Source organism: Schistocerca gregaria, chromosome 4, assembly GCF_023897955.1.
Source record: "Schistocerca gregaria isolate iqSchGreg1 chromosome 4, iqSchGreg1.2, whole genome shotgun sequence".
Taxonomy (NCBI): Eukaryota; Metazoa; Arthropoda; class Insecta; order Orthoptera; family Acrididae; genus Schistocerca; species Schistocerca gregaria.
Genome location: NC_064923.1, coordinates 756,584,814 through 756,603,390, shown reverse-complemented (window position 1 = coordinate 756,603,390; position 18,577 = coordinate 756,584,814). Strand labels below are relative to the sequence as shown.

Genomic DNA, 18,577 nt, shown 5'->3' with positions numbered 1-18,577 from the left:
TGCTTTCACTCCAACGTGTCCGCGCGCAGACATCCGATGACCCGCGTTCCCAGTTTCGCTGGTGGCGACGCAAGCTGTTGGCAAAAGACTTTCAGCTGTTGCTACCGTGCAGAGCCGACTATGAAACGGAACGTTCACTCTAAAACGGCAGCGCCCTGTCCTCCATTCTCTGCATACTAAATTATTAATAACTTCTCCAGTCGCGTTCGTATTGCCTCTCTAATTTTGCGTACTGTAAATCCGTGCTTGAAGAACATTTCATTTTCAATGGGACTTGAGTAGCCTTTACCCCTGAACAGTCTCTTTTTCTTATCGCCATACTTTAGTAAAATCCATCACAAGAACTGTAATTTGTTACATCATCATTATTTCTTACATAGACCAGGGGTTTCCAAACTTTTCTTCTGACCTAACACTTTGACAATCCTCGTACTTTGATGAAACACCTTGTTTACTTTGAAGATATTAAAATTAAAAAAGAGAGAAACACTTGTTTTATTCAGTGATTACTTAAATTTTAAATCACCAATAATAACTCAGAAATCATAATAAAATTGTTGGATCCACCAGAGGCGGGTGCCGAGGAGTAGGTGGCTGCTTAGACAGAAAACAGAAGTGAAGTACACGTAATCTGAATGGCACTGTCTTTACTTAAGTTTGAACAGCAAGTCCTAGAGAGTCCGTTAATCAGAGTTTAGTCGTCATACGTAACCACGATACAGAGGAGCTACTATAAACACCGCTAAGGCTTTAGCTGCGTCGAGAAGTAGACAGGGCTGGCCTCGAAGTGGTGCTCTCTTATGACAGCTCGCTGGTGGTGCCACGTGTGCGTGCATCGGAGCCGTCACATGGCTTACTGCCAACCTCGGGATGCTTTCTGCCTGCTATGGTATCGATACTGTATGATACCACAAAAAATTAAAAAGAAAATAATTAGTATCGTCAAAATGTCAACGAAAATCATCATATTGTTAATAGTTTCTCGGGCAACACTTATTCCCTTCCCGCAGGACACCAGTGTTCCGCTGAACAGAGTCTGGCAAACCCCGACCTCCCGGTCTGCGGGGAACCGTTGGCAGGTGAGGTACACTCAGCCCTTGTGAGGCAAACTGAGGAGCTACTTGATTGAGAAGTAGCGGCTCCGGTCTCGGGAGAGCGGTGTGCTGACCACATGCCCCTCCAAAACCGCATCCGGTGACGTCTGTGAGGTGAGGATAACACGGCGGCCGGTCGGTTTCGTTGGGCATTCGTGGCCTGTTGGGGAGGAGTTAAGTTTAGTTTTGATATGGACTATAGTCCTACATTTTCTATTCTCTGGCTTATATTTAACTAAAGGATAATGTACTAAATTTTTCTGTCCTTCCGTGCAAAATTCATATTTCTATGAAAATCTCGAGAAGTCTTGAAGATAACTAACAAATCTTCTATATCCTATTTTAAAATCAAAACATATATGTTTTCAAAATATCAACTTTGTATCTCTTCTCCTGGTGGATGTGAAATTACGAGAAATAGTGATTTTTGTGGAAACTACGAGTACTTGTTGAATTTTGATCAAACGTAGTATTTCCTACATCTACGTTAATTCTGCACTCTTCTATGAACAAATTATAAAATTATAACAATATTCAATTTTTCGTGTTACACAGCCGTGTAGCCCTTTGTCTGCAACTAGTACACGCAGAAGATGCTCTTGGTTTGACCTTGCAGCTGGGTGAACAAGGGAGGAGAAGTTTCTCTCTCCAACTAACTGACTACTGTAACTAAGCAGTAAAAATGCTCGCTTCCCCACACAGTGACGTCACAGTGGCCATCGTGGCTGTTTAAGGACGGCTGCAGCGATCAAACGAGAGTCACCACTTTACAATGGCCTAGGTGTTCTCGGCCGAAAGATTGTGGATATTTAACCACTCTGATGCAGCTAGTAGCTTGACAAAATTGCATCAGTATGTATGACCCTGAAATCATGTGTTCGTTCGTAACTGCATATTACTACACATGCATGCAGTGAAGTCTGTATAGAAGTTGCTTTTAAACGGATATGTTGTATAACTTAATACTTTGAAACTGGTTAACTACTATTAAGATCAATAATAATTACATGTCACTGTATGTTGTATTTCATAACTTCACTCAATATTGCAAGACAGTGTGTGCCTATATTTAGAAAGTGCTGTGTATATTTTTATGTTCAAGATTTATTGCAGGAGAAGAAAGTTAGTCATTCATCAATCACCAAAATTAATATTTAAATCTTAACATTTGTGTTGCTCTTGTGGTCTTCAGTGCAAGGAATGGTTTGATGCAGCTCTCCACGCTTCTGCATCCCGTGCAGGTTTCTTAATCTCTGAATAACTACTGAAACCTACAACTTTTTGAATCTGCTTACTGTACTCATCTCTTGACCTCCATACACGATCCCCCCCACTTCCCTCCACTACTAAACTAGCGATCACTTTATGTCTCAGTAAGTGTTCTATCAACTGATGCCTTCTTTTGGTCAAGCCGTGCGAGAAATTTGTGTCTCCAATACATTATTAGTTACATGATCGACCCATCTAAACTTAAACTCTCTTTTGTGGCACTGCATTTGGAAAGCTTCTATTCTCTTTTTTTCGTAACTTGTTATCGTCCGTGTTTCACTTCCATACATGACTACACTCTAGAGAAATACCTTCAGAAAAGACTTCCTGACACCTAACTGTATATGGTTCAACTGGCTCTGAGCAGTATGGAACTTAACATCTGAGGTCATCAGTTCCCTAGACTGACAACTAACTAACGTAAGGACATCACACACATCCATGCTCGAGGCAAGATTCGAACCCGCAACCGTAGCAGCAGCGCGGTTCCGGACGGAAGCGCCTAGAATCGCTTGGCCACAACGGGCGGCTGCTTAAATGTATACTCGATGTTAACAAATTTCTCTTCTTCTGAAACGCCTTTCTTGCCATTGACAGTCTACATTTTATAGTCTCTCTATTTCGGCCATCATCAGTTACTTTGCTGCCAGACAGCAAAACTCATCTACTACTTTCAGCGTCTCATATCCTAATCTGAGGCTCACAGCATCACCTGATTTAATTCGATTACATTCCATTATCCTTGTTTTGCTTTTGTTGATATTCATCTTATATCCTCCTTTCGAGACACTATTCAATCCTTTCAGCTGCTCTTCCAAGTCCTTTGCTGTCTCTGGCAGAGTTATAATGTTATCGGCAAACCTCGTAATTTTTATTTCTTCTCCATGAAGTTTAATATCCTTTCTTAGTTTTTCTTAACGCTTTTATTACATTTCTTTACACTAAGAAAAACATATGTGTAAAGATAAATATCTGGCACATATACACTCCTGGAAATGGAAAAAAGAACACATTGACACCGGTGTGTCAGACCCACCATACTTGCTCCGGACACTGCGAGAGGGCTGTACAAGCAATGATCACACGCACGGCACAGCGGACACACCAGGAACCGCGGTGTTGGCCGTCGAATGGCGCTAGCTGCGCAGCATTTGTGCACCGCTGCCGTCAGTGTCAGCCAGTTTGCCGTGGCATACGGAGCTCCATCGCAGTCTTCAACACTGGTAGCATGCCGCGACAGCGTGGACGTGAACCGTATGTGCAGTTGACGGACTTTGAGCGAGGGCGTATAGTGGGCATGCGGGAGGCCGGGTGGACGTACCGCCGAATTGCTCAACACGTGGGGCGTGAGGTCTCCACAGTACATCGATGTTGTCGCCAGTGGTCGGCGGAAGGTGCACGTGCCCGTCGACCTGGGACCGGACCGCAGCGATGCACTGATTCACGCCAAGACCGTAGGATCCTACGCAGTGCCGTAGGGGACCGCACCGCCACTTCCCAGCCAATTAGGACACTGTTGCTCCTGGGGTATCGTCGAGGACCATACGCATCCGTCTCCATGAAGCTGGGCTACGGTCCCGCACACCGTTAGGCCGTCTTCCGCTCACGCCCCAACATCGTGCAGCCCGCCTCCAGTGGTGTCGCGACAGGCGTGAATGGAGGGACGAATGGAGACGTGTCGTCTTCAGCGATGAGAGTCGCTTCTGCCTTGGTGCCAATGATGGTCGTATGCGTGTTTGGCGCCGTGCAGGTGAGCGCCACAATCAGGACTGCATACGACCGAGGCACACAGGGCCAACACCCGGCATCATGGTGTGGGGAGCGATCTCCTACACTGGCCGTACACCTCTGGTGACCGTCGAGGGGACACTGAATAGTGCACGGTACATCCAAACCGTCATCGAACTCATTGTTCTACCATTCCTAGACCGGCAAGGGAACTTGCTGTTCCAACAGGACAATGCACGTCCGCATGTATCCCGTGCCACCGAACGTGCTCTAGAAGGTGTAAGTCAACTACCCTGGCCAGCAAGATCTCCGGATCTGTCCCCCATTGAGCATGTTTGGGACTGGATGAAGCGTCGTCTCACGCGGTCTGCACGTTCAGCACGAACGCTGGTCCAACTGAGGCGCCAGGTGGAAATGGCATGGCAAGCCGTTCCACAGGACTACATCCAGCATCTCTACGATCGTCTCCATGGGAGAATAGCAGCCTGCATTGCTGCGAAAGGTGGATATACACTGTACTAGTGCCGACATTGTGCATGCTCTGTTGCGTGTGTCTATGTGCCTGTGGTTCTGTCAGTGTGATCATGTGATGTATCTGACCCCAGGAATATGTCAATAAAGTTTCTCCTTCCTGGGACAATGAATTCACGGCGTTCTTATTTCAATTTCCAGGAGTGTAGAAGAGCACAGAATCGTGGTCAATACCGTGTGCAAATAAATGAGAATCGTTGCACACAGAAAAATAAAGTTTTTCTTTAATGCTCTGTAAAGCGTACACTTACTGGCTTAATACAAAAATTAATTAATAATTTATTTTCTCGTGTATAGCGTGTAAATAATAATCACTGTTACTTTTTCAGAAGAAACGATGACAGACTGCACCGACAATTTGGATCAGACGGAAGACGAACCAACCAAAAATGATCCTCAAATACCTGAACCTCAAGAAAAAACGCCGGATTCTACAGATGAATCTTCAACGTCTTCGAGCTGTAGCACAGACCAGAACCGGCGTTCAGCATCCAGATCTACAAACAAGAAACGATCGGCAGTCGAGCCACTACAGCGTCGAAAGTCGAGAAATTTACAACTTTATCAACCACTTATGCAACGTTCTGAAGTCGAAACTGTAGTTGCTGCTAGTTCTTCGAGGTATAACCATCTTAACGTTAGTGATCCACATCAAGGGGAGAGAGACCTTCAGTTAGCTTGTTGCACGGGGTCTGCGGACGAATGCTCTGGCTTAAACAACACACAGTACTCGTATTACGCGGATGACATATCTGAGCTTTATACGCAACAGTTTATCAGTTCCGCATTCGAGTCATGGACCTCTGGAAATTTCAATTGGCCAATTATCTCGTGTGATGTTACTGCACGACCCTCCATTGGTTGCAGCGAAGTGCCACCACATGAATACGCTGGGTTCACACACGGATATGTTGCGTCAAGTGGATACGGCTCTAGGACAACGCGTCCCGATTGGTCGACACTGCCGTATCTAGCGGTGGCTAAAATTTTGAGTTACCTTCACCTGAGAGACCGATATATGGCAGCAATCACATGTAAATCCTGGCTGGCCGCCCTGCGCTGTCCCGAGGTCAGAGAATATCATTACATACTTGTATAATTAAGTAGCTCAGTAGTACATGTAGCTCTCATTTCTAGATGACAAGCTTTGCTACTTTAAATTTATTATGATAGTTAACATTTGTATCCGAACATTCTTATTAAGACTGTGACAAATCTCAGAATAGCTCTCAATTCTAAAACAACGTGGAACCTGTTGATGTAGAAGCAGAACCTTAACACACTACCAGCCTGAAACCATGACCCAGATAAAACTACTAACCACTCGAACCTTCTATAATCTGTATATCTACAAAATTATAATTCTACTCACTCCCACTTTTTGCCAAAGAATTTTGTGTTTCTATATTTTCGAAATTCCACATATCCTTCTAAACACCTCAAAGACACCCTCTCGACCTTCCTTTCCACATTTGCTACCTTCCCCAACATTATGGGGATTCAGGCCCAAAAAATGATAAATGTTTCGTTTTTAGGTTTTTGTATTCTAAGGTTATGGAGACTTTCCCCTTTAAGGTGTCATATGCACTTTGTATTTAGCTTAATTCGGGGTGTTTTTAATTCATCCTCTAAAAATACTCTGAGACAAAATTGGCGTGACATGTTCTTTTTAAAAAATCTATCATTCAAACAGTTCAGTAATTCTACATATAGGTATTTTATGAGTGGAACATATTTCCGCTATTGGCTAACATGGCACTACAGGTGTTTTCATCTCAGAGGGCGAGTCACCACAAGAATAACGTAATGTCTTCACTGTTAATTTTTGGTTATGTTGTTAGTTAAGTGAAACCATGGCGCGCCTCAGTAATAGAGATTTTAGAAAAAATAAACTTCCAGGAAAGCGCACAAGTAACAACATAATTAGAATTTCCGGTAACAATGCGGACACTTCTACTAACAGTAATGAGGTTACGTGAGACGAGATAACTTCGACATCCAGTGCAAAGAAACTTCATACATCTGAGGATCAGAATTATATTCATACGATATTGTTCGCTCTCTGATAATGTGCTCGAACGTGAAGGCATTTCTTCAATAACTCACTATCAGGCAAGTGGGTGAAAATTGGCTTTGTGATGGCCATAACAAATGTAGTAGACTGAATATTAGGATGTTTTGATTCTTGGTATCTATTTTATTTGCACCAAATGTCTGGTGCGTTTCGGCATTATCTTCGTTAAGGTTCAAGATCTAAAAACAGAGTATATAAGAATGTAGTTACATGCAAAAAATGAAATGCGCGTATAAATTGACTGATCTCTGAGGAATACATGATCAATGCTGTGTCATACATAGATAATGTGAGGAAGAGAAACAAACGAAAAATCTGCTGAAAGAAACATACATAAAAAGTATTCTAGAGACTCAGGAAATACTTCATATGCTGTAGGCGTTCATTAAACATTCGTTGAAACTTCAAAGTCTTTCTTGCAAAGTTGCTTTTTTGCCACATAAGAAACATTTTCAAGTGAACTATTGGAGATTAGGATCTAAAATTTTCATTGTTTGGGTAGTATACCCACTCCCACCATCAATTGTTTTTTCATTTTATTTTATTCCTCACAATATTAAAAAAATCAACTATGAAATTTAACGCTTTAACTGTCACAGACTTGTTCTCTACATTTCGTGCTGAGACCGGCCTTGCTTTTACTGTACTGCTCGCCTAATACTGCTACGTGTGCTGAGCGACGGCGTTCCGGCCACTATGGAATACTTGCCCAATTTTAAGAAAACTATTCACTGAAAAAATTAGAGTTTTACACATATTACGATTTGATATCTTTGTTCGATAAAGTACCGATTTTCTTCTCGTTATTTGTCATACTTATTGTGCTGCATTAAGTTAAGTAAAGCTTAGCACGAAACTTCTCGCTTTTGACAGATTTTCGCTCATACATTGTTGTGTATTAAATGCAGATAAGAAATTCAAATTTCATTTGAAATTGAGAGTAGAGCGCTATCTCATTTCATTCTCGAGTTATTGGTTTTCATAGCCAGTGGATGGACGCGCGAAATGCGCACATTTCCATCCCTGCACATTCCATAAACGCTTCAACATATCGAAACGAGTTGTTTTGCAAATGGTAGCATGCAAAGAGGCGTGTATGTTATCTGATAAATACTCGACACTGTTTCATTCGCCAAGGTATGGAAGTAACTCAACCGTAGCGGTGAGATGGTCGGCAGGGCAGCATATGTAAACTCGCCGAGAGTGCTTAAATTATGTAAAGAGTACGAGTGATTCTCGAGCAGTGATCCATTTATCCGCCCCGTAGCCCAGTGGACAAACACACCGATTGCCATTTCTTTGGCTCACATTCGATTCTCACTTCTGCACTTTTTTCATTTTAATTTAAATCTCGCAATATTAAACGATTAATTATAAAATTTAAATATCTTCAAACAGTTCCGTTAATACACTTTAAAGCAACAAAAAACGACTCGCCATGAAGAAATTATCCAAATGAGAATGAAATTTGTAAACGTGATGAATATGTACAGACAAGAAAATTATTACAATTTCAGAATAATTGGATGATTTATTCAAGACAAGGAGTTCACAAATTGAGCAAGTCGATAACATGTTGATACATCTCTGGCCCTTGTGCAAGCAGTTATTCGGGTTGTCAGTGATCGACAGCATTGATGGATGTCCTCCTGAGGTATAATACATCGTACTAAATTTTGTCCAGTTGGCGGGTTAGGTCGTTAAAATTGCGACCTGACTGGAGGGCTTTGCCTGTAATGCTGCAAACATTCTCAATTGGGGAGAGATCCGGCAACTTTGCTGGACAAGACAAGGTTTGGCAAGTGCGAAGTCAAGCAGCAGAAATACTCGCCGTGTGCAGGCGATTATCCTTTATAACGACAATTTCTCTGCTACGAGTATAATTACTGAAAATGGTAAAGGTGTGGTAATACTAACTTCTGAGTACAAGCCCTGTGAATTGATAAGTTTACTTGGTCACATCCGACCAATGAATCTAACTAACTCAGGCCAGTAAAGAAATGTTCCATTAATACATTCCATTACTTAAACAAATCATAGCCATGAGCAAGCAAGTAGTGCAGCAACGACATAACCGCATAATCTTCACCTGTCCAATTATTCTTTACAAAATCATATTTCCCAATTCATCTTTCTGTATATCTTTATCTCTGTGCTCTGCAGGCTATTCCCATCCATCCAGCAGCATAGCCAACACCCGACCCTCCCACTAGCGAAGCTTAGAATGCTCGCTGGCAACGACAACGCTACTGACAACCAAAGATTGCAGTGCTTGTACTCAGAACCTCTGTGGCGTAATGTATCGACTGTGGAAAACTACTGTCTGAAAAGTGTTTAGCGTACATATACGGAATATGACACATTAAATTAAAATATAAAGCTTACATCATTTCTTTAAATACAAAAAATAAACTGTAAACCCTACACTAGCCCTTCCTCTTTACCAGTTACATCTGGGCACGATATTGCGAGCAAATGGCAAGCAACAGAACAAATTCTAACATAGAAATTCATAAAAAATAAAAAAAGAGACAAAAAATATTTATGGTGAAATTCTGAAGAAAAGTATGTGGAGAATGACTTTAACAAGTAAGAAAAGTTATTACATTTCCAATATATAATAGAGCAGTAATGAAATAGGACTCTGATTACATAGGATATGACCTAACCTAAAAATATTTAACTAACAAAGAATAATATGAAATAGATTTAACAAAGTAAATAAAGGAAACCATTCTGCTCAGGAAGCAAAGTAAAAGTGCACACAGCTGTCATACAAACTTCACACCACAACACATCAAAATTATCCAAAGTTGACTGTCAAGAAAGAAATCAGTAGAACGTGTTGAAACAATACATATGTGGGAAGTAGAGAACAGATGCACCAAGGCAGTTATGTGATATGTCCACTGACAACCTGTCTAGCACCTTCTTTGAAATAACTATGATTTAAATGTCACTTGTAACATTGGTGCATGTAACAATATTTCCAGGAGGTGTAGATGCAGCAAGACAGATAGAATGTGTTCATTATTGACACAGCACAAATCCATTATTCATAGTGATGCATCTGCTGATGGCTCACTTGTAGCACCAGATGAGTATTGCATTTTATAATGCCATGTATGTCAGACCCCTTTCAGATAACAATCCATTTGTAGTGGTGGCAACAGCATACGGTTAACCTTGCGAATGCCCATTGTTCTTAGAATAGGTGTGTGTGTGTGTTTTGGTAGTGATAGTAATCTCCCTGACAAGTCCACAGAGCTAATATGAAACATACCATAACATATTTTAAAATCGAAGATTGACAAGGCATGCAAGGCAAAAGAGCATGTTTGAAATATGAGAAGTGACATGTATGATGACATATACCTACACTGATGTAAGTCAATTTGCTATAATAACATAGTACAAAAATCACAGTAATCATTCATTAGTGCTAAATTAAAACCGCACATACATTGTAATTGTAAGTGTAGAAATGTCAAAAATGACTTTCCTATCACTTATAAAACATTTCAAATGTTACAAAACAAATGAGAAAAGAAAGTGTGAATAGCAGTAAACATCAAAATATTACCTATTAATATGTAATGGTAAGAAAGGATGAAAAAGAATTATTATTTGGGCGCACATTCTAGGATTTTTTAAAATAATTTACCCAAATACACACAGGCCACAGACCTCTACTAATCCACTACAAACACTTGTAAGGCCAGGAAATAAATCGACTACAACACATTTAAGAGCAGGGAACAATTAACTACAGATACATAAGGTCAAGGAACAACGTTGACTGAACTAATTCATGAAAATATTATTCAATGCATTCAAAGAATTGGCTACAAGAAAACTTATACTGTCACTAGTCACCAGTCAGGCACACAAAATAAAAATACTGAAATGTTATCTTATGCTAACAAAGAAAATGGCAAAAAGATATATGTGGGACTCCCAAATAAATTTAACTTACTGATTAAATAGTGTTGTAAATGATCTCTTATCATATTTTCCTTTATAAACGTATACTACTTATTACCATTACCTCCTGTATTTTCATTTTCGTTACTTCTTATCACCTTTCACCTAGTTTGTCATATTTTAATAACTTCATATCAGCGAAAATAATCAATACTTTAAAACATATGTAACTGGATAGATGAAAAAATCTACTTACCAAGCGGCAGCAGGAAACACACATTTGGAAAGTTATTATGTATGGAAGCTTTTGGAGTGAGTGGCTCCTTCTGGCACAAGGCTGGAAGGGGAAGAAAGAGCAGAGATGGAAAAAGACTGGTTAGGTTTACGAAACGGGGCGGAGTTCGAAAATGTCACCCAGAAACCCACATCAGGGGAGACACACTGGACGTAATACTCGTATCAATTGTTCGCTTTGGGAGCAGACTCACCTATTATATTTCTTTCTTTCGCTTGTGCCTTGCTCTCGCAGTTTTCGCTGGGTCGGCGTGGTTAAAATCGGATTTGGCGTGGTTAATTGGAAGAGGTGGCCAGATGCCCTTCCTGCCGCCACCATGTACCCCCAGGATGGAATCAGTATACACCAGCTGTCTGCCTCTAGTGCAAATCATGAAATGGTGCGAATGTGTTTCAGATGTCTGCAACTAACTGAAACAGGAAGTGGGGACCAGACTGGTATTCACCTAGTGGGATATGGAAAATTGCCTGAAAACCACATCCAGGTTGGCTGGCATACTGGCTCTCATCGTTAATCTGCTGGGCGGATTTGACCTGGGGCAGCCGCGCCTACTCGAGTCGAGCAAGCAGCGCATTAGCGCTGTCAGCTAACCCTACGGTTCAGCAGAATCAACTAGTATACTCAGCCCAATTCAGAACGGATGTAAGACACATTTTTGGAGCGACGACATTTTTTCCGACTGCCTTTCTCGGATCACCTGCATCTCAAGATCGATTGACTTCACTCAACTTGACGAAGCACAATGGGATGAACCAGAGCTATGTAATCTACTCGATTATATATCGCCAGAATTAGCCCTCCAATTGGATGATGTATCTGGATCCGACGTCAGATTATACACTCCTGGAAATTGAAATAAGAACACCGTGAATTCATTGTCCCAGGAAGGGGAAACTTTATTGACACATTCCTGGGGTCAGATACATCACATGATCACACTGACAGAACCACAGGCACATAGACACAGGCAACAGAGCAAGCACAATGTCGGCACTAGTACAGTGTATATCCACCTTTCGCAGCAATGCAGGCTGCTATTCTCCCATGGAGACGATCGTAGAGATGCTGGATGTAGTCCTGTGGAACGGCTTGCCATGCCATTTCCACCTGGCGCCTCAGTTGGACCAGCGTTCGTGCTGGACGTGCAGACCGCGTGAGACGACGCTTCATCCAGTCCCAAACATGCTCAATGGGGGACAGATCCGGAGATCTTGCTGGCCACGGTAGTTGACTTACACCTCCTAGAGCACGTTCGGTGACACGGGATACATGCGGACGTGCATTGTCCTGTTGGAACAGCAAGTTCCCTTGCCGGTCTAGGAATGGTAGAACGATGGGTTCGATGACGGTTTGGATGTACCGTGCACTATTCAGTGTGCTCTGGACGATCACCAGAGGTGTACGGCCAGTGTAGGAGATCGCTCCCCACACCATGATGCCGGGTGTTGGCCCTGTGTGCCTCGGTCGTATGCAGTCCTGATTGTCGCGCTCACCTACACGGCGCCAAACACGCATACGACCATCATTGGCACCAAGGCAGAAGCGACTCTCTTCGCTGAAGACGACACGTCTCCATTCGTCCCTCCATTCACGCCTGTCGCGACACCACTGGAGGCGTGAGCGGAAGACGGCCTAACGGTGTGCGGGACCGTAGCCCAGCTTCATGGAGACGGTTGCGAATGGTCCTCGCCGATACCCCAGGAGCAACAGTGTCCCTAATTTGCTGGGAAGTGGCGGTGCGGTCCCCTACGGCACTGCGTAGGTTCCTACGGTCTTGGCGTGCATCCGTGCATCGCTGCGGTCCGGTCCCAGGTCGACGGGCACGTGCACCTTCCGCCGACCACTGGCGACAACATCGATGTACTGTGGAGACCTCACGCCCCACGTGTTGAGCAATTCGGCGGTACGTCCACCCGGCCTTCCGCATGCCCACTATACGCCCTCGCTCAAGGTCCGTCAACTGCACATACGGTTCATGTCCACGCTGTCGCGTCATGCTACCAGTGTTAAAGACTGCGATGGAGCTCCGTATGCCACGGCAAACTGGCTGACACTGACGGCGGCGGTGCACAAATGCTGCGCAGCTAGCGCCATTCGACGGCCAACACCGCGGTTCCTGGTGTGTCCGCTGTGCCGTGCGTGTGATCATTGCTTGTGCAGCCCTCTCGCAGTGTCCGGAGCAAGTATGGTGGGTCTGACACACCGGTGTCAATGTGTTCTTTTTTCCATTTCCAGGAGTGTATTATGATTTGTCGTGGCAAACCTCGATTTTTCTCGCTTACATCAATTTGAAGACGTGCATTCGACAGCTCATCCTGGTGTTAGATCTCCAACTCACCTAAACTCGCTCCAATTTGTGTGGTCAGACAATCGGAAAGACTGCAGAGAATGGATATGAGCGTGCATCAAATGTCAGTGCAGCAAAGTCAGCCACCATGTACACGCACCAGTAGGAGACTCAGGTACTACTGTTCACTTCACGCAGATTCATATTGAAGTGGTAAGCCCTTTACCTCCATTAAATACTCTACATTTCTTATTGGCAGTTATTGATTGATTCACCCGCTGGCTGGAAGAAATGCCAGTAAATAACATGTCAACAGAAACTTTAGCTTCCACCAACGTTTACACCGGTGTATCGCGTTTTAGCTTTCTTCTACTTGTCATGATGGACCGCGGATTCCAATTCGAGTTCGAACTATTCGCGCAGGTTACTAAATTCTGTGGCACAATACACTATAAGACCATAAGCTCCATCCAGCCAGTAACAGGACGATACAATGCTGGCACCATTCTCTGTAGGTAGCCCTAACGTGCCATAATCCAGATTTGACCACCTCCCTACCAATGGTTTTACTCGGCCTGACGGAGTCCTCAGCAGACGAGTTGGTATACGGTGAAACATTAAGCCTACCATGAGAGCTTGTGTATCCACATTCACTACATCCGCCCGACCATGTCAGTTATGACTTTATTGATCAACTAAGGGAGCACATTTCTCTCATTCGTGTCCAGCAAGCATCAAGACACGGCACGCTTCGTGCTACAGTCTAGAGAAGTGCACCCTCATCATGCTTCATACCGATGGAGTTAAGCCTGCATTGCAGCAAGCATACACGGGCCCACATTTGCTGGGGAGCGCGCAATATCGACATAATCGCTAACAACAAGCCGACTAGCGTTTCTCCCGACCGCGCGAAGCTCGTGTATGTGTTTCAAGAAGAGCCACCTACAACTGTACCACGCAGCCGGCATACACCAGCACCAACATCAGCAATAGCACCGGCACATTAACTAACCAGCGGGAAAGGACCTCCAGAACGTACAACATGATCTGGTCGACATGTCGGCTTTCCAGCATACTCCTTGGACGACGCTTCTCTTTTCTGGAGGGGCTGATGTAGTGCGCAAGACCGCTGCTTCTCAGTGTAGTACACCGTTGACTAGTGTCATGAGTGTGTATTTACATCACACGGTTAAACATTTTTGCGCCAGCTGCCAGAAGCGCTCTATTTTGCAACTACATTGTGATTATCCTTCGGCTGAGTGTTGTACCTACTTTGTTATAAATACCTCAAAGTTACTGGCTTGAGTCTAATTAATGTTTTAGGGACAATGCTACCGAAAGGAGGAATTTCTCAAATTGTATTCTCCACTGACAAGGCACAACTGAATAAAGTTTCAGAACTGTTCTCGTACGAGAGTGCTGCACTTCGTGTGTCAGGCGCCAGGTTCATGACATGCATGGATAGCATGCTTCTGATTAATGGCTAATCCAACGTGTTTATGAACAGAGTGTCCAACAGAAGAAACATAAACCCAAAAAAATCAGCATAAAACATTTTAGACAACTTGTACGCTCTAGTGCTAAATAAAGCAAACAGTACCATCTCTTCAGCGGTACCAGCTCCATAGCACACAACGAAATCGCTACATGGTCTTAAGCAGCGGTCAGACCCGACCGTTTCCCAGTTATGTATAAATATTGTAGTTTGCCAAGTTGATTTGCGCTGGAATAGCAACTACTGAAGTCTTCATAGACTCACAGAGCGTGTCCAGCATTAGGAAACAAAACGTTAGGCTCAGAAACATGCGTTAGAGCACAGACTATTGCCCATACAACAAAAATCACCAAGAATGATTGTTGTTTGTTACACCTTAAAAAAAGCTGTTACAGTCTGACATTAAAGAAACGGTCTTATTTTCACTCAGAGCTAATGTAACATGAGCTAATACACATTGTAAAAAAGCCCTGAAATACTACAAAAAGCGTCAGTAATAACAGACATAGCAAAGATGCCAAATAAGATTTTCCAATAGAGCCACGGATTCTAATTCATAATTTCCGACTCTCCCACTAGAAGCAATGCCTCCTACCACTTATTTTCCTGGTGCCTAAATTCCTGGGTTGGTTGATGGTGCCTGGTTCTTGGCAGCATCTGTGAGCATTTCGGATTTACTACACTGTTATTTTCTTTGATTAAATGCTAACTGGTACGATTACGTGTAGTGCGTCCTGTGTATCCACTTGCCTTTGAGAGGTCAATTGCATATACGTTGTCGCATAACAATTTAGTCAGGTCCTCTTTTGGGTAACAGGATATTTTTCTTTCTATCCATTGCACCCATAGTGCTTCATGACAGGCAGATGTCAGTACCAAGCAATATCTCTATTGTGGTTGATCTATGATTTTTCAGTTGTGATACATACTGTATTCATGATCTTTAGCTTAGGATCGTCTGCTAAATAAAAGCAATATTTGTTGTGCATGTCAAATTTCAACTGAATTTGCTAATCGAGCAAATGTAGACTGAATCAGATACACATTTTCATTTGCATGAAGCACTTTCATCCTACGTGTTCTGTTATATTGTACATGAAAGGTGGAAACATTTTACTCGATGTACGTTTTATTACTTAACGGCACTTTGTTGATATTGTTCTACTTGTGCGCAAACTACACTGCTGGTGAAGCTGTTGTTCTGCCTGCAGAAGTAAAAGCAATTTTCAGAATAGGACACAAACTTCATGTTCACTATTCCACCATATTAACTCTTTTTAGTGTTTTGTGGTGTTGCCAACTGCGGGATATATTTCATGATGTTTGTGTTCAAAGAGCATTTTTTAAGTGTGTGTATCTGTGTGTATCTGTGTGTGTGTGTGTGTGTGTGTGTGTGTGTGTGTGTGTGAGAGAGAGAGAGAGAGAGAGAGAGAGAGAGAGAGGAAGAGAGATTTTCGTCAAGATTTAGCAGTGAGTTATTGTTATATGTGTCTGATCCTGACAAAAACAGAAAAACAGAGGTTAATGCCAGCCTCATTAGAGAACTAATAGAAGAAATGGATAAATTAAAAGAAGCACTCTAGAAGCCAAACAGAAGTAGCTATAATGAAAAGCTGAAAAGAAAGAAACAGTCTAATAACATTTTTGTAAAAAACATAGGAAGAATGGAACACACTAGTACTTAAGGATGAAGAACAGTTTATCATACAACCAAAGCAGTACAAATGTGCACCAACATCATTCAGAAATTGAAATCAGATCCAAATATCCAACTTCAAAAAATTACAAATAAACTCTTAAAAAAACTACGTACTCACTTACAAACAGAAATATTACACGACACATACACCTTAAAAGCACCAACGTTCTGCAGCCAACCAAAACAGACAACTGCAATATACCACATTGTCAAACGTCCAAAAATACCTGCAAAACATTAACACACACACAGTGATACATCAGTGAAGAACACAGGAGACTTGACAGGAAACATATTAGTTCAAAATATAAACACATCACACACAGCATCACTGATATCATTTAATATAAGAAAAACATGTACTCATCCATTCCAATAGTGGAGACTTTAGAAGTAATAGAAAAAACCCTTGGGCAGGGTTGCCACAAGTTCTGGAAATCAGGTAATATCAGGGAATTTCAAACATATCGGGGAAATCAGGAAAATTTGAAAAATAAGACACTGGAAAAATATTGTTTTTGTCTCATTTGCATGAAATTGTTCGTTTACTGAGATGTCGTGCTTACTGGCTGGGCGTAGCTGAGTAAGTGCGCCGCTTCCCTACTCTCTCATTCTTAATGCTTCTCCCCTTCCCATCCCTCCCCACAGGTTGCAGTCAGCGCTGCCATCACTACTTGCTGCTAGCCTAGCAGCTGCCGATGAGAGGCTGGGAGGCATGAAGGGTGGTTTGTTTGGATCTCATTCTCAGAGATTGTTGACCCAGCGGCGGGAGATAACGGTCACGTGTGCATGAGTTGCGTATGAGTGATTGTGTAAATGTGTGTCCACTCTCGGTTTCTGACAAATGCTATGGCAATATATTTACTTGTGAGAGTGTGATGGTGTTTTCTATCTGCCTGGCTGAGTCTCAGCGATCATCTTTATGGTGAGTTGCTACCTATCCTCATTAGTATTGGTTCTCAGAGTATTTGCGCAAGTTATCTGTTGCGTGGGCGATCACCGCGCTCTCATTTCATCTACATGGTGTCTGTGACAGGTGAATAGCTGGCCATACGAGTGGACTTCCCTGACGGGCCAAAACTACAGCCATTTCTGTGGGTATCTCTTAACGGATCGGGCCTGCCGATCTGAAGCCCATAGTTTCCCACTAACACGACGACCCTGCCTGTCGGATTAGGTCTCACCGATCTGCTCCCAGGCCGGGTCTGTTTGTGTGTAGCGTAATGCGACGGATTTTCGTGGTTTATCCATGGGCCCAGGACTGTGGTGCTCCTAAGCAGGTCAGAGGTCACGGGCATGGATTTCAGGAATTGCGACTGTCTCATCACAAGTACATTGTACAGTGCAGCGTTTTATAGAGATTTTATTCATTGTAGTACATTTTGGCACTTCAAAAGTAGTTTATATATTAGTAATTATGGACAATAAGAAGAAAACTGTGGCAGTCGCTGGCAGTTTGAACGCTTTGTACTCGTCTATTTCTTGGAAGAAAAATCACACAATACCTGTAGAATAATAGACATAACACAGTGGGTAATAACCGACAATAATGAACGTAGTAGAACCGACCTTTTATTGGTGGTCTCCTGTAGTGTTGGTTTACACAACTCTTTCCCACCTTATACGTTTCTTTCAAGAGGCCTACTTTTTTCTCAGGTTATTGCTAAAAGCAATGACAGTATTTTAAATATACCTTGCGACTCTAACAAAATGCGCTTTATTGAAATAAAATATCATCAGTGGTCTTAATGGAACATATATACCATTTTGCTGGCTCTCTCTATCTAAAAACATTTCACTACTAAAGATGTTGATGTTATTACTTAACATTTTTGCTCAGAAGTTTAGAAAAACAGAAGTCTTTACCTTTTTATCAACTTATGTCTCTACTTACCCCTAAGATCAAAATTTGTCAGGAAAAAATGCGAAAACTTGTCTGGAAATCAGGGAATTTCTCTTGGGGAATCTTGTGGCAACCCCGTTGTATCAAACAGCAACCTGACATCAGAAGCAATAATAGAAATAATCAGCATAATCAAACTGATAACTGAAAAGAATTATTTTCGTTTGAGAATGAATCATATCTCTAAAATGGTGGTCATTCAGTGAGATCCTCAATATCACAAAAATTAGGCAGTGTCTTCATAAGAAATATAGAAAATCACGTCTCTGTAAAAACAG

The 18,577-nt window shown here is 42.4% G+C and overlaps 1 protein-coding gene across 1 annotated transcript in view; it reads left to right on the top strand.

The window, feature by feature from the left end:
- LOC126267903 (uncharacterized) overlaps window positions 1-18,577 on the top strand; it is a 171,494-nt gene that overhangs the window by 66,567 nt on the left and 86,350 nt on the right. Inside the window, exon 2 of the mRNA XM_049973213.1 lies at window positions 4,952-5,691. Within this exon, the coding sequence (XP_049829170.1) occupies window positions 4,960-5,691 (732 nt within the window). The 5' untranslated portion in view covers window positions 4,952-4,959. The remainder of the gene's footprint in view (window positions 1-4,951; window positions 5,692-18,577) is intronic.